The sequence below is a fragment of the Callorhinus ursinus genome, unplaced genomic scaffold (genome assembly GCF_003265705.2).
Source record: "Callorhinus ursinus isolate GAN/ISIS: 27379988/994484 unplaced genomic scaffold, GSC_fseal_2.0 scaffold77, whole genome shotgun sequence".
Lineage (NCBI taxonomy): Eukaryota > Metazoa > Chordata > Mammalia > Carnivora > Otariidae > Callorhinus > Callorhinus ursinus.
The window spans coordinates 584,852-601,520 of NW_027397139.1; the positions used below are offsets into that span (position 1 = coordinate 584,852).

The 16,669-nt window shown below is 49.3% G+C and overlaps 1 protein-coding gene across 3 annotated transcripts in view; it reads right to left on the reverse strand.

Annotated features, from left to right (window-relative positions):
- Positions 1–6,239: 6,239 nt before the first annotated feature.
- The window catches only part of LOC112815461 (long-chain-fatty-acid--CoA ligase ACSBG2-like), a 36,933-nt gene continuing 26,503 nt past the window's right edge, over positions 6,240–16,669 (reverse strand). For 2 of the 3 annotated variants that reach the window (XM_025861485.1, XM_025861484.1), the window contains 8 exons: positions 15,690–15,866; positions 13,618–13,799; positions 13,250–13,483; positions 10,942–11,159; positions 9,039–9,178; positions 8,638–8,884; positions 7,248–7,356; positions 6,240–6,395 (listed from right to left, as the gene is read on the reverse strand). In XM_025861485.1, coding sequence (XP_025717270.1) covers positions 7,283–7,356; positions 8,638–8,884; positions 9,039–9,178; positions 10,942–11,159; positions 13,250–13,483; positions 13,618–13,799; positions 15,690–15,866 — 1,272 coding nt within the window. In that variant the 3' untranslated portion in view covers positions 6,240–6,395; positions 7,248–7,282. The remainder of the gene's footprint in view (positions 6,396–7,247; positions 7,357–8,637; positions 8,885–9,038; positions 9,179–10,941; positions 11,160–13,249; positions 13,484–13,617; positions 13,800–15,689; positions 15,867–16,669) is intronic. The other variant, XM_025861486.1, reaches the window with a different exon arrangement.

Consider the following 16,669-nt stretch of genomic DNA (forward strand, 5'->3'; position numbering starts at 1 on the left):
ACACACACACACACACACACACACACACACACACACACACACACACACCCCACATCTTCTTTATCCATTCTTTATCCAAATATCGGTGGATATTTGGGCTCTTTCATAATTTGGCTATTGTTGATAGTGCTGCTATAAATATTGGGATGCATGTGCCCCTTTGAATGACTATGTTTTTTATCCTTTGGATAAATACCTAGTAGTGCAATTGCTGGGTCATAGGGTAGCTCTATTTTTAACTTCTTGAGGAACCTCCATACTGTTTCCAGAGTGGCTATACCAGTTTGCACTCCCACCAACAGTGTAAGAGGGTGTCCCTTTCTCCACATCCTCACCAACACTTGTTGTTTCCTGTCTTGTTAATTTTAGCCATTTTGACCAGTGTGAGGTGGAATCTCATTGTGGTTTTGATTTGTATTTCCCTGATGCTGAGTGATGTTGAGCATCTTTTCCTGTGTCTGTTGGCCATTTGCATGTCTTCTTTGCAGAAATGTCTGTTCATGTCTTCTGCCCATTTCTTAACTGGATTATTTGTTTTTTGGGTGTTGAGTTTGATAAGTTCTTTTTTTTAAATATTTTATTTATTTAGAGATAGCAAGAGCAGGAACACAAGTACGGGGAGTGCGAGAGGGAGAAGCAGGCTTCTCACTGAGCAGGGAGCCCGATGCGGGGCTCCATCCCAGGACCCTGAGATCATGACCTGAGCCGAAAGCAGACGCTTAATGACTGAGCCACCCAGGCGCCCTGAGTTTGATAAGTTCTCTACAGATCTTGGATACTAGCCTTTTATCTGATATGTCATTTGCAAATATCTTCTCCCATTCCATGGGTTGCCTTTTAGTTTTGTTGATTGTTTCCTTCTCTGTGCAGAAGCTTTTTATCTTGATGAAGTCCCAAAAGTTCATTTTCACTTTTGTTTCCCTTGCCTTTAGAGACGTGTCTAGCAAGAAGTTGCTGTGGCTGAGGTCAAAAAGGTTGCTGCCTGTGTTCTGTCTAGGATTTTGATGGACTCCTGTCTCACATTTAGGTCTTTCATCCATTTTGAGTCTATTTTTGTGTGTGGTGTAAGAAAATGGTCCAGTTTCATTCTTCTGCATGTGGCTGTCCAATTTTCCCAGCACCGTTTGTTGAAGAGACTGTCTTTTTTCCACTGGATATTGTCTCCTGCTTTGTTGAAGATTAATTCACCATCTAGTTGTGGGTTCATTTCTGGGCTCTCTATTCTGTTCCATTGATCTATGTGTCTGTTTTTGTGCCAGTACCCTACTGTCTTGATGATCACAGCTTTGTAATGTAGTTTGAAATCCGGAATCGTGATGCCTCCAGTTTTGCTTTTCTTTTTCAAGGTTGCTTTGGCTATTTGGGGTCTTCTGTGGTTCCATACACATTTTGGGATTGTTTGTTCCAGCTCTGTGAAAAATGCTCGTGGTATTTTGATAAGGGATTGCATTAAATGTGTAGATTGCTTTGGGTAGTGTAGACATTTTAACAGTGTTTGTTCTTCCAATCCATGAGCATGGGATGTTTTCTCATTTCTTTGTATCCTCTTCAGTTTCTTTCACAAGTGTTCTGTAGTTTTCAGAGTACTAGTGCCCTGAACTTTTAAATCCCACGCAGGCTCCCAGGCCACGGGGGCAGAATAGAAGGCAGCCCTTCCTGCCATCTAGAGGCAGTAACGTTGCAATAGAAGCCAGTAGCTCCCTCCTTGCCTCCACACCTACGATGGAGTCAGGTCTCGGAGTACTTCAGGAGGCCACGTACAAAGTCATACCTCGGAGATGAAGAATTGCAAACGACTTACAAGATTTGGCTCCTTTAGATTGGGCAGAAAATCCGGGTACTGTCTTTGGGATTGGATTCTGAGGGTGTTGCCCTAGGGAAGGAAAAATGAGTTTATCAGGATGTGCTGAGTAGAGAGTGTAGATTTATTCGACTAGCCCAAGCAGTCGGGAGTCACTTTGGTTGTTGGCGTGGTTGATTAACTGAGAGCCGGACTCAGTGCTGGCCTTGGTGACTATAGCTGAGAGGCCAGAAGAATCCTGGGTGCAACAAAGAAGGAATCTGAAGAGACAGACCCTGTGCATGAGGCAGCGCATACAGGGGTCCTCACCGCATGGGGTTAGTGAACAGGTGGAAGCAATCTAAATGTCCAGTGACGGGGGAATGGACGAGTGCCGTACAAAACCCCTACTCTGGAACACTGTGCAGTAGTTAAAGCAAGTGGGGTGGCTATATTCGTCTTTACAGGTAAAGGTGTCTATAGCATATTTTTTAAGTGGGAGAAAAATCAGGTATATGTCTTTTAATATGCCCTTTAAATAATTTATTTTGAAATAATAAATTTGAAGGTCATAGGAGAGTTTCTAAAACAGTACAAAGAGTGCTCTATCCTGTTTATGAAGATCATTGCTTCCATCATCCACTGCCCCCGCCAGATTATCATTAGTCTTTCTCTTTCTTTTTTTTAATTAAGATTTATTTATTTGAGAGCGAGAGAGAAAGAGAGAGGGAGCAGGGGGGAGGGGTGCAGAGGGAGAGAGAGAATCTCAAGCAGACTCCAGGCTGAGCGCTGAGCCCGACGCAGGGCTCGATCCCACAACCCTGAGATCATGATCTGAGCCGAAACCAGGAGTCGGACACTTAACTAACTGTGCCACCCAGGTGCCCCTCATTAGTATTTTTCGAGAGTAACCTGCCGGCATTTCCCACAAATGTTCCAGTGTGCACCCCCCAAACAAGGACACTGTCTAAGCGTGTAATCCCCCAGATCAGGGGGTCACGATTACTGCATGACCGTCCAGTCTTCACACCCCATTCGTAGTTTCGTAACTAATCCAGTAAGGTCTTCCTTTCTGGTCCAGGATACAACCCCGGATCATGTGCGCTTAGTTGTCAGGTCTCCTCAGACTCCCTTCAATCTGGAACGGGCCTTCACTTGCTGTGTCTTCCCTTCCTGGCCAGTCTTGAAGAGCATGGGCCTTACATTCTGCAGAGTGAGCCCCAGCTTGGGTTCACCTGCTGTTTCCTCTTGACCAGACTGGAACCCTGCTTTTGTCCTATAAATGAGCCAACGGGGGTCCGGTGTAGCTGGCCCTGTGTTGTTTACTTCTTCACAACAGTTTGGGACCTGCTAGCTCAAAAGCCCTCTGGTGCCGAACCCCATTTTATTCTTTAACTTGGAAAAAAAAAGATGATTTTCCAGATCTCAAGGGTATATTAAGTTATATTGATCATTATACACTATTGGAAGGGAAAGATGGTAGCAAACTTGGTTTCTTACACATCCAGTTTAAAATATATCTAAAGGAAGCATATTTTTAGCCATTTGGAGCCCGCCTGCTTTGTGTGTCTCTTGAAACTGCACCCAGCATGCGCCATATAGAAAACAAACCCTAGAGCTATAACAGAGCCCAGGACACTGTGCCCTTTGGGGCTCTCTGGCCCACAGACACCTAGACAAATAAGCCCCCTTCCCCCTGGGGCATGAGGGTGGGGCCTTGCCCTCCCCACCTCCTGGGTAGTAGGCTCTGTGCTGTTGCTGCTGGGAAGGCTCACTCTGTGAGGGACTTCCCCTGCATGCGAACCGAAGTGCTGCCCAAGTAAAACTGCCGTCACCTTGTGGTCACGCTCAGGCCCCCAATCCCTGCGACTCACTACAGCTTTCTTGGAAAGAATATGACAGAAACCATGCTGTGTTCCTTTTAGTGCAGTTATCAGGAGGTGACAAAAACCGTGACCACCTGGTCAAGTTGGTGTCTTTCAGGTTCCCCCACCTTAAATTTATCTTTTCCTGCTGTTATAGCCGATCAGAATTTTCTGGGGAGGTATTATGAGATTATACCAATTATCTTCCCAAGCATCAAAGCTCCAGCCAGTGACCTTGGTATCCACTACCGGCTCCCGTTTGTCCTCCTGCATCGTGATTGCCAAACACAGACTTTCCCTTCCCATCATTCCTTCTGTGGTATTTGGGACTTTGTCTTACAATAATGACAACCAGTTACTCAGTGGGCTGGAATCTGTTACTCTCATTATTTGCGTTGGTATGCAAATTGCCCCCGTGTGGCCAGTGGAAAGCCTTTCAGGGCTGGTTCCTCTGGCTCTTTGACAGGTACCACCTTTTTTTTTTTTGAACACTGTTTTACTTTCTGACACAAGCTACCCCAGGCTTCTCTTTCACAGTCCCTGTCTTAGCCCTGGAATCAGACACTTCCCCAAACATGCCTGGTTCCTTTTAGCCGTAGGTGGGATTTAGAAACCAAGATCTGGGCACTCAGCGTGCCCACTGCGGCCAGGCCCTCAGAGCAGACAGAGATAGAAAACGTACGTGTGTATGTATGTCTGTGTATATATATGCCCACGACTGAGTGTGTTTGTACACAGACATAGGTAGATATATTTATTTATAACACACATCTACAGTTCTGTGTCTGTAAATATATTATAAAACCATGAGTCTGTACAGTACCTCCAATCCAAATGGAATAGCCCATGGTTCTTTCTAACCTTTTCCTAAATTTCTTCTCTGCCAGTGAGAAACTTAGCTCCCACTTTTTAAAAATCTATTTACTTATTGGCTCAATGTGTCCAGCCTCCCGACCACACTGTTCCTCTCTTCATCCTGAGAGCCCTCGGTTCCCCTCTGGTCCACAGTCTTGGCCTCTAAGCCTGCCCCCTGCTTCTTCATGCAGCCACCCGCCCTGCCCCCTCCCCATGTTCTCAACCACTGTGCTAACTTGCCCCTGCCTGGAAGAAAAAAATGTCCTTTATATATTTTTATATGCAAAAATGAATTCTCCCCTCCCTACCACACACACACACACACACACACACACACACACACACACACACACACATTTTTTTCAGTAGTGACATACATATATATTTATAGTCAATTCTTGTTATTTGTGATATTTATGTTTATAAAAATGCTGTGAACACGGAGTTATTGAAAATAAGTGAACCACTGCTCTTAATAAGAGTCAAGTTCTTGGCAGCCTCTGGTCACAATATTTTTATCAACTGATCGCTCTCTAACCTTGGTTATGTGTGTTTTCTGTTCAGGGACACCTTATTTAATACACACTGTTGCTTCAGTAGCATTGAACTTAACGGCCAACAGCGCTATCATTCGCACCTGAATGAAGTTAATCTAACACCTATATTTTTTTCCCCTGGGCTCATCATGGCCGCCTTGTACTCAGGAACACTAGACAGCATTTCGGCATTAGACTTGGGGGCCCTTCCGACAGTGCCATCACTCAACAAAAAATGCAAAAACATGATGCTAAATAGATCCTCAGAAGGGCGTGCGTTTACAGCATGAGCTGAAGCAAGAAGGCCGGCCAGCACTGTGTTTGACCTCAGCTGGGATTCAGATTTTTCACCACTCTGTGCATGTCCACAGACAACCACAGATGTTCCGGGGGCATTGATTTGGGGTTACAAATAAATTTTAGTGAGCAGGAAAACTTGCAAATACAGAATCTGGAAAAAAAATAAAAAGGAGGATAGACTGTATTTACATTTGAAAAAAACCCTAAAAGCCTACCAGGTAGATAAGGAAGGGCATCAAAAATGACATTAGCCTATGTGCATTGCTTAATGTTTTTTGGGGGGTTTTTTGCAAGGAGAATGTCTTCATACATTTCCAATCTATTTATAATTTTATATTTTAAAAAGAAAAGGGGGCCTGGACTGCCTCTGGGTATCTAGAGATAACCTTAAAAGACTGGAAATGTTCTTTCTCCCGTCCTCATAGGCTGTCCTTCTGTGGCCTGGGGAGTGTCCTTTCCACTGATCTTTCAGGAACCAGCACTGTGGATTTGCCGTATCAGTGTTGGTTTGCCTGTGCGTGGACTTTTGGCTGAAAGAGGAATGAACTTCTGTCTTCTTTAAGTTGCTGTTACTATGGGCCTTACGACAACAGCAAAACTCATCTGCACAGATGGGGTTTATCGAGAACCATAGCTGTTAACCAAGACTGATGGGGGCTTTGATGGAAACAGTTTACCTGTAATGAGGGGTTTTGGGCATCAGACGCAGCACACCATTTGCCTTCTCAATGCCCCTTTCTCTGGGAAGGTGTGAGTCTTCAACAGCTGTTGAACAGTTGGGAATTTTTACAGATTCCCACCCCCCTCCAGACACAGAAGGTCGAACTCACATAACTAGTCAGAATTTGAACGTAGAACTGATTTCAGAGCCTGAACTTCTCAACAGAGGACAAAATGTTTGAATCTGGAGCCAAAAATCAGGACATGGGATGCTGAAGTGCTTTATTATCAGAACTTGTTGGGAGGGTTTCCAAGTTGCTTCCAGGAAGACCAGTTGATTTGGGGACCCACTTCTTCAAACTTGTGAAGGCTTTTCTTTCTGATGTCTCAGTGAGTCCTCTGGGGAGAAAAAAAAATCTAATTGGAACCCACAGGATGAGATCTTCCTTCCAAAACAAGCAGTTCTTTATACACCTCCCCAAAAGCTTCCCTGGGATCATGCCTTGAAGGTTCATAGGAATTCAGAGATCTGTGATGATCCAGTACGACTGGGGTCCTTGTAAAAAGAAGGGGGGGCAATATGGACACAGGCAGGGCATCTACAAGCCAAGGAGAGAGGCCTCAGAAGAAGCCAACCAGCCAGTACCTTGCTCTTGGACTTGCAGAAAATAAATTCCTGTGGTGGAAGCGGGTGAGTCTGGGGTACCTTTTGGCTGCAGCCCTAGCAAGCTAATGTGGGTGAGTTGGCTGGGGGCGTCAGAAGACAATGATTTGACCACAAAAGGATTACCAGGGGCCTTTGGGACAACTGAAAATTTATTCTACTATCCACCTGCTCTTGCATCTAGCTGGAGTCCCCCAAACCTATCAGTGACTCTGCTTTAGGGGGCCTCCTCTGGTTGAGATCTGGGGAGAGGAGAGGAACAGGGGTGGGTGGGTGGGAATTGTTCAAATCCCCATCCCTTGCCTTCTGTGATGGGCCAACACGCCTCATTCCTTGGGTCCCTGGCAGGTAGCACTTTTCCCCACCAAAGTTTCTGACAAAGGCCTGCTCCAGAGAAGCCACGGTATACCATGTGGGCATTTTTCTGGTAGAGAAAGCATGAGTGGAGACCAGGCCTAGAATCTCTGGCAACCAAACGTGCATTTGTGTGCAGTCTCTGCAGCTCTGCTCACAGACCTGCCTGCCGCACAGGGGACACCACCTCTGTTGGACTCGTTCAAGGCCCGGCCCAGCAAAGCCAATCTCACCGTTGGGACAGCCAAGAGCAGCTCCACCAGAGAAGTCAGTGGTAGAATTTTTCAATTTGCTTTTTGTATTTCTGGGTGACAAAATGTCTCCGAATCTTTGTCGCTGGACCTATCGAGAAGGGAGAGACCAGTTCAGATGTGGGGATGAAATAAAAGTCCACGTGTCCCGTGTGTGGGCAACAGGGTCCCGGGACTGGGGCAGCCCGGGGCTGGCTGGGGCTGGCTCTGCCATTGACTTCGTGGGTGCACTGCCTTCACCATCAGTGTGGGGAGGATGGAACCCTCCCTTCGCCCCGGGCTGTGAGGTGAGGACCGTGTGAGCCGGCAGGCAGACAGCATGCCAAACTCTGTGCCTCATGTGGACGGTGCACCCCACGAAGGGGGCATGCCACCCCCTGATTTTACAGGTGAGGAAACGGGCTCAGAGAGGGCCAGTTGCTCTGAGCTGACCCAGAACGTGCAGGCAGGGGCAAAACTTGAACTCAGGCCCTGATCCACGCCCCAGGCTGCTCACAGGCTCTGGGTCACCGTGGGGTTCAGGCTTCCCCAGCTGTGTCCTGAGCAGCCCCACGAGGACTGCATTTTCAACTTGTGGTTGAAAGAACCAAGGATCGGGGGAACAAGTAGACTTGGAGGGGACAGGATTTGAGCCCAAGTTGTTGGAGGCTGCGTGCTCCCGTCACTCTAACTCTGCGGTCCATGCCATCAGATTACAGCCGAGTGCTGAGAGCAAGCCCCAGAAAGGACATTGAGGGAAAGCAAGACCCCCACCCACCGTGGAGTGAGCCCTCCCCTCATGGGGCAGACAGACAAAGATCAGTTAATACGTAGGGTAATTTCAGACTATGATGTGTTACGGGGGCGAGATGGCGGCAGTATAGGAGGTGGGATGGTGAGCTACAGGGCTGCTCTATTAAGGGCAATGGTGAGTCACGTTAGCCAGGATGGTCAGAGAAGGCCGCTCGAGGGAGTGGCCGTTAGGGTGAGACGTGGACAATGAGAAGGAGCCAAAGAATTGAGGGGGGAGGGCATTCCAGGCAAAGGGAGCAGCAGGTGCAAAGGCCTGAGGCGGAGCTGTGCCTGGAGAGTTGTGAGAACAGCGCAGAAGCCTGTGGAGTTGGGGCAGAGTAAGTGAAAAGGAGAGGTCAACAGGAGAAAGATCATGCAGAGCCCTAATGAGGAGTTTGGCTTTTATTCCTAGAGCAGGGGGTGTGCTGCCCTGGGGAGAAGGGACGTGTGTGTGTGGTGGGGGAGCTGTGCACCAATGAGCTGGAAGTGGACCCTCAGACCACCAGACAAGGGCACATCTCCTCAGTTCCCATGTGGCCCTGGACATTAGCAAGGGACCAGCCTCCAAGTGCCAAGGCCACCTGCTCTCCAGGCTGCTCACCCATCTCTCCATTTTGGACAGAAAAGTCCTTCTCCAGGATGACCCACTTATGGATCCTCTGTGCATTGGAAATGGCTTCCTGATTCACAGCATCTATGCCTTGCTGGATGGCCCTATAGACCAGGGGGTCCTTCAGCTCCAAAATCTCAGAGACGGTGGACACATGGCTTCCCAGGTTCCGGCAGAAGTGGATGGCCTCCAAGCTTAACTTGTCCAGTGGCTCTCCGTTCATCTCGTCGACCTCACACTGCCCCCAGACACCCTCGTCACCACACCCAATGACCACACACACTCCCTGGCCACACCTGAGGACCAGGAAGTGGGTCTCGAACCCACAGGGGTGCACCCTCTGGACCCTGGGGCAGAGACCCCCCCCCAGCAGGACCGCAAACCCTCGTTACCTTCAGCGTCAGCAGGATGCTCAGAAACTTTGCCCTATCTCCCACTAACAGGGCATTACTGATTATGGGAATCTTCTCTTTAACCAAGTTCTCAATGGGAATAGGGGCCACGTTCTCACCGCCGGCCATGACAAGGATTTCTGGAACAAAGCATGGTTCAGTGAGGGTTCAACCGTGACAGTACAAAAGCCTTACCTCCTCAAGGATCAGAGGGGACAGATGCTGACACAGATGACTGCTCACTTAGAAAACCCCAGAAGCAGAGGAGGCTCCCTGCCCATGGCCAGAACTCCCACCATGCCCTTCTCCAAGCCACAGACCCAGCATCACTCTGCTCCCCCTCCCCTGTCTCCTTAAAATTCCCATCAGATATCCAAAGTCCTATGCATTTCACTTGGACAGCACTGTATTAATCCACTGCCTGTTTCTTGGTCCTCTGTACCCTGTTCCAAGCCCTCAAAAATTTTGCTTGGAAGATAGTGCAGTGCTTCTGGCCATGCCCCGTCTCTGTCTCCTGATTTTTCTACCACTTGGCAACGCCAGAAGAACCTTTAAGAGAATTGTGTCACTTTTCCCCCCAGCCTCTCAAATTCTCCAAGAGCTCCTTCTCTTACCCCAGATCTGTTCACTTGCTCTTTCATCTAAGGATGCTGGCTGCCTCCTATCCCACCCACCCAAACTCTCTGTGTCTTATCCCATGATCTTTCAACCATCCCTACTGTAGTAGTTAAGGCAGTGGTAATTATATGATTGCCATGGACACCTGTGGTGGTGTCTGCCAGTGACTCAGGTATCCAGCCCTGCTGTTTGTTAGGGAACTCTTCCCTCTGTCTCAAACGCTCGTGGTTTGGGCAAGGACTGCAAGGATGAGCATCTGACCAGGTCCGACCGGCCAGCACACTCCGTTCTCTGCAGAGATTCATCTTGAGATGGGATCCGGTGAGATCCAGACCTAAAACTTTGGCTGTCCCTTGGTGGTTAGGGGACTAGACTGTTGGCAGCCATCTTGTCACCAAATGGGAAAAGCCTCTCCAAGAACGGCCCCAACACCAAGGACAGCTCAGTAAGGGAAGGATAAAGCAATTCCTTTGCTGTTAATTGGGCACCTGGGTCCAGCCGAGCCTGAAGTGAGACCTCTTGGACTTCTCCATTTTTGAGCCGATAGTTTCTCTTTTTCGCTCACACCTATTTCAGAAGGCTTTTCTGTCGCTTATCACGGAAAGGATACTAACCTAGCCCACTTACTGGAAAAGTTACTGCCTATGTCGAGCTCACTGCCAAATGCTCTGTCTACATCAGAAGTCAGGAAACTGCAGCCTCTGAATCAAATCCAACCTTCCATGGGTTTGTATGGCCATGAGCTAGAAATGGTTTTTATTTTTACATGGTTGGAAGGAAATCCCAAGCATAATAGTATTTGGGACACGTGAGAATTATATGAATGACATCAGTGTGGGCACATGGCCACGTCCATTTGTCTATTAGGTGTCCGTGGCTGCCTCTGTGCCACCCTGGCTGGGCTGAGCAGCTGTGATCCTGCAGATCCCAAAAATATTTACTCTCAGGCCCTCTGCAGGAAGAGTCGGCTTATCCCTGTTCTATAGCATCTCAGTGAATCCTCACTTGTTATAATCCTGTAGATTATTATGCTCCCCGAGCTACAGGGGAGGAGACAGGTTTCAGGACTCACGTGGGTATCTTCCCTAGGGCCCTTCTGCCGGGGGGCCAAATGCCAGGCACAGGGGAAGAGCTGGATTCTGTGGAGGGCAGTGTCTCTGTGTATCTGTGTGGGGGCCCCCCGTGGAAGGTGGGGGGCCGGGAGCCTCCATGCTGGTGCACTAGGCCCTTCAGCGTTCAGGGTGGGCCTGCCCACAGGAAGCTCCTGAAGAGCCAGCCCCAGTACCTTTGATGCGGCCTGTGATATAGAGGAAACCCTGGTTGTCCATGTGGCCCAGGTCCCCGGTGTGTAGCCAGCCTTCCTCATCGATGACCTCCGTGGTCTCGTCTTCCATTTCCAGATAGCCCATGAAGACGTGCCGACCCCAGATGCAGATCTCCCCGATGCCTTCTTTGCTCTGCTGGTACAGCATGTTCTTACACCCAGCCATGATTTTGCCACAGCTGCCAGGGAGTGGGAGGGGGAAACCAGGGCTCAGGGAGACAAGATCACCCACCCAGGTCAGCCTGGGTCTGCAGCCTGGGCTCCCCCTTGGGATCTGCTGCTCTCACCCTCTCCAGGACCCAGTGGGCATGAGGAGGTGTACAGATAGTTCCAAGAAAAATAAATACAAATGGGTTTGAAATGTATGCAAAGAGTTTTTTTCGACTTCATTCTTGACAAAAGGAACGTATATGAAAGTTGTGTTGAGGTACCATTTTTTTTTTTTACCAAATGGTTTAGCACCGTGGATGATGTGCATGCAGTGTTTGTTTCGGCATTGTTTGTGGTGACCCATGATGGAGAATAAGCCATAAGTATCCACCAGTAAGAGGACCAGTTAAGTAAATGATGGTGCATGCACCGAGGGGGGACACACTGCAGCTGTTAAGATGGGGCAGGTGCTTCCTATAGGGAACATTCTCTACAAGATAGGAATCTCTCACCAGCCAAATCCATTTGATTCCTGAGCTTGGATGATGTGAATCAAGACTGGTTGGAAGTTTGTATTACAAACCCGGATAATGAAGGGCACGGGGTTATCTGACCTCATTTGGTTCCTGAGCTCCAGATAGCAAGTAATAGTTCAGGAAGGATGAGTTTTGTGTTCATTTTAACATGGAAAATGCTTTTGTTGAAAAGCATATATGTCCATGCACTGCTTATGCCAGCTTAGCTCAAGAGCGATGGTGTGGTGGTTTGGCCACTGGGAGGGTGTTAGGGGTTGAGTTGTGCCCCTCCCTCCCATCATATGTGGTACTGCGAACCCCCAGCACCTCAGAATATGACCAGAGCTGGAAACAGGATCATTGCAGATGTAATGAGTTAAATTAAGATGAGGTCATACTGGAGTAGGGTGGCCCCAAATCCAGTCTGCCTGGTGTCCTTACAAAAAGGGGAAGTTTTTATTTCAGACACGCACACGGGGAGAACCACATGAAGATGAAGGCGGAGATACGGGGGGTGTGTCTACAAGGCCAGGAACACCGGAGATGGCCAGCGATGGCCACACGCCAGGGGAGAGCCCGGGACAGATTCTCCCTCACCCTCTCGATGAACCAGCCTGCCCACCCCTTGATCTTGGACCTCTGGTCTCCAGAGTTGTAAGAAAAATTTTTTGTTGTTTAAGTTTTGGGGAACTTTGTTAAGGTGGCCTTAGCAGGCTCCCTGGAGATGTGGGGTGGGAGGGAGGGCGCTTTTCACTGTGTCATTTTATGCCTTCTGAGTTTTTGGACATGGACATGTATTCCTCATTGAAAAACACTATTTAAAGATGGAGGCTGGAGCTTGTACCTTTCCTCCAGGGTTGGAGCAAGGTCACTTCTCTTTAGGAAGGGACCACTCTTTGGTTTTGGAAAAACTTCAGTGGGCATTTGGGTTATGCAAAAAAATAGACCTCAGATGGGATGATGGAGTGGGGACCGGGGGACGCTGAGGGGTAAATCTCCCCCACAAGGCAAAGTAAAAGGCAGGAGATGGTCTTGCCATATTGGGAAGACTGAACTTCGTTCAAAGGCAGTTAGAACCTGACCAAGCCTGAGAGGAGAGCTGGACTTGGAATGTGCCAGCAGGGAGGAGGTCGGGGAGAGACAGTGGGAGGCCCTGTGGCTGTCAGACCCAAAGAGTGGAGCTCGTCTTTGGTATTCTTCCTGCTTCTGTGTCACTGGGCTCGCTGCTTGCAGCCTGGAGCCAGCTGAGTTTGGGAGAAAGCTAGAAAGGGCCCGTGAACGTGTTTGAGATGGAGCATGGTGGAGATGAAGGGTCTCAGGTGAACCTGGGGTAGGTGAGCCTTGGGGGGCCATCTGGAGGCAAAACTCACAGGTGACAATTGGGGAGACCCTGGAACATTCTAAGAGCCCTTGTCCATGGGCTCTTGGACAAATGGGGACTTCCCTCATTGTGAAGATTTAGGGCTTGGAGGCTGGAGAACAGGGGTCATTTTGGAGACTCAGGTCAGGGTTCACCTTAGCCCCGTGGCTCGCCCACCCTCCCACCTTTAACCCCAGTACCCCATGCTGCTGGAGGGCTGGGGGTCTTTCCAGGAGGCTGGTACCTGTGAATCTTGTAGTTATTCTGGCTGGGTATGGTGTGGGGTCCTGTGCTTTCAGTCATACCATATATCTCGCTTATCAGCAAGTCCAGGCTTAGGAAGAACTCAGATGTCTCCCGGTCGAGAGGCGCAGCCCCGCTGATAGAAAAGTGGCAGTAATCAAGGCCAAGGTCACTCCTGACTTTGCTGAACACGAGGGACTTCGCCATGCGGTAGCTCATGGGAGTGTCATGTATCCTGTGAAAAAGAATGCCAAGGGCAGCTCAGCAACCATGGAGCCGAACGGGGGTTGGTGGGCACCAGCTGGAGAATGCTGGGCCCCCTGCCCCATGGCCCTCTCCCTGCCTGGCCCCACTGGACCCTCCACGTACCCCAACATCCTTTTTGTATGGACCTTTAAGCCAATAACTCTTCCCCATGAAAACACCTTCTTCCTCAAGCTTGAGAATTTGATACCATTTTCTTTGATCATCTCCTGCATCTTCTCCCAAATTCGGGGCACCCCCAAGAAGGCGGTAGGCTTTACTTCCTGCAGGGTGTTGATCAGGGTACCCTGCAAGGGACCGAGCTGGATTAGTCACACCTGCATCCTGCCTGGAACCCAGATGTCCATCTCTCCCCAGCCCGCCAACTCAGCCCCGGAGAAGCTTCTCTTGGCTGATTGGACCAGGGCGAGCCCCCCACCCAAGGGAGCCAACCCACTGGCGGGCTGGTGGCCAATCAGATTTCACTCTCTGGGTGAAATCTAGGGAATTGGTGGAGAACACCCGCCCGGTAACAAAGCCCGACCCAAGGACGCAGAGCACTATTGCACAACTGTTAAAAATGATGTAAGATTTGTTCCCAGACAGATCTGTACGTTCAGTGCAATCCCTTTCAAAATCCAGGCCGACTTCTCCACGTATTGACAAGCCCATCTCAACATTTATATGGAAATGCGGAGGACCTAGAATGACCAAAGCAGTTTTGGAAGAGAAGAACAAAGTGGGAACAATTACTATCCGATTTTGAAATTTATTCTAAAATAGGGTGATTGGCCATCCTGGTTTGCTCAGAACCCAGGGAGGTCCTAGAAGGTGGGATTTTCAGTCATAAAACTGGGAATGTCTCAGGCAAACCAAGGCAAGGGGGGCATCGTGCCAGAAAGCCGGAGAAGTCCCGCCGGTGCGGTTTGGGTGTAAGGCTGGACATATGGTTCAACGGGACAGAATAGAAAACCCAAACGTGAGTCTCTACATTTATGAGCAATTCACAGTCAGTGAGAGCGCCCATGAAACTCAGCGGAGGGAAGGCTAGTCCTATCCTAAAAAAATAAAAGCAAGAACTCCGTTTAGTGTCTTCTCATTACACGCAAAAGTGAACCAGGATGGAGCCCAGACCCAAGCGTGACAGCTAAAACCAGAGGCTCTATGGGGCGCGCGACAGAGACCTCTGTGGCCCCGGGGGCGGACAAGGGTCTCTTGCATATGGCACCACACTCATGAAAGAAGAGAGAAAAGACTTCATTGGAGTTAAAAATGAAAAGACACGCCACCGGCAGAAGGTGTTGGCAAACCGATATTTGGTCAAGAGCAACGATAAGAAGAGATGCAGCCACGTTTTGAAATGAACAAAAGATTGGCACAAACACTTTTCTCCCAAAGAAGGTCAACCAAGCCCATGAGGAGGCGCTCGCCACCGTTTGTCATGAGGGGTTGTGCCTCCCACCCACTTTGAGAAGCGGTGGCGTGGGCAGCAGCCCCGTGTCAGCGAGGATGGGGAGGAGCCAGGCCTCTTATGTGCTCCGGAGGGGGAGGGGGCAGGAAATGGGGCAGCCGCTTTGGAAACAGTCGGGCAGTTTCTTAAAACATTAAGATACCTTTATCACCCGCTGCGTGTTGGGTTGGTCGTTTGGAAACTGTTGGTGGTTTTCGGAGATGATAAGGGTATGGGGGGGTGGGAACTTCTCGGTCCCGAAGGTGCATGGGTGCACATTACGCAGTCAGCCAGAGAAGAACGTATTTATCGAGTGGCTACAACCTCCCAGACACTGAGCACTGGGGCGGAGTGTCGGGGGGGGGTGGCGGGGAGAGGGGCCAAGGAGATACTGAAGCAGAAAACAAAATGACAAGGAGGAGATGTGGTTAAGGGCCTTGAGATGGGTTTGGTTTTTGGAGCTTTTTGTGTGCTGGGAATACTGACTTTAAAAAAAAAACAAAAAACAAAACCCCCCACACACATTCTGCTTTCAATACCAGTCACATCTTAGTTTTGGGTTGTTCAGTGCACAATCCATACAACCATATGTGGATGCCCTGACTTGGGTAAAGATAAAAACTAAAAGAATGTGGTCAACTGTTTTCACTGCTCCTAAGTGGAGCATAAGATGAAGAGAGAGAAGGAACCCCTGGATCAAGGGGCTTAACAGAACTATCCACTGACCCCAGGCTGCCCTCAGCCTTACTTTGAGAGCGTCTGATTGAGCAAAGTAGGTGAAAGCTCCGATCTTCATGGGTATCCAGATATCCATCATTTGAGCTGTAATGTGGCTGAGGGGAAGGTAGCTGACCACCACCTCCTGCTTTTCTGAGGCGCAAGACAGGCCACTGTTCCTTGCCACTGTGCTCGCTGTCCACGTGACCTAGAACACAGGTCAGGCTTACGATCCAGGGGGCCCCTCCCCGTCCCATCCTCCCTGGAGGGCCATTTAAATGCAATTACTTAACAAACACTTACAACACACCTACTGTGTGCTGGGCCCTGCTCTCACGATTTCCAAACATGAAGTCATCACATGCTGGGTGGGTAACTACAATCCTTTATACTTTAGGGATGGAGAAACAAAAGCCCAGAGTGGTTAACGAACTTGCCTGAGGCTAGGAGGAACTGTAAAAGGTAGTGGGCAGCTTTGGGGGTTGAACTGACCCCCTTGGATCCAACAACAGAGCCTAGAATCGGAATGTCTATACGGATAGTCAGAAATCTAACGGATTCAGTAAGTGGCCCAGGATCCAATCCTGGCTCCACTGTTTGCTAGCTCAGTGACCGTGGGCTCTTTGCTCACCTGTAAAATGGGCACAGGGGCTTCTCTGTCCAACAAACCAAAAGGCCACCTATAATCCCATCACACAAACACCCAACAATGAGCATATGCATGTTTTTCCTTCTCCAGCGCATGCCTCGATGTGTCGTTTTAGCAGCGGTATAATTTTGCAGTCTGTATTTCTCACTGGTGTCGTCCATCTCGGGCAAACAGTTACCTCATTAACCCAGCCACACAGGCCTCCACACCGTTCCTCCCACACATGAGGCATGGTCCTGCCTCAGGGCCTTTGCACAGGCTGTTGCCTCTGCTTGGAATGCTCTTCCTCCAGCTTGCCCCGCAGCTGAGTCTTTCTCGAAGGTAACATTTCCGCTTGAATGCCACGCCACCTCCAAGAGGCC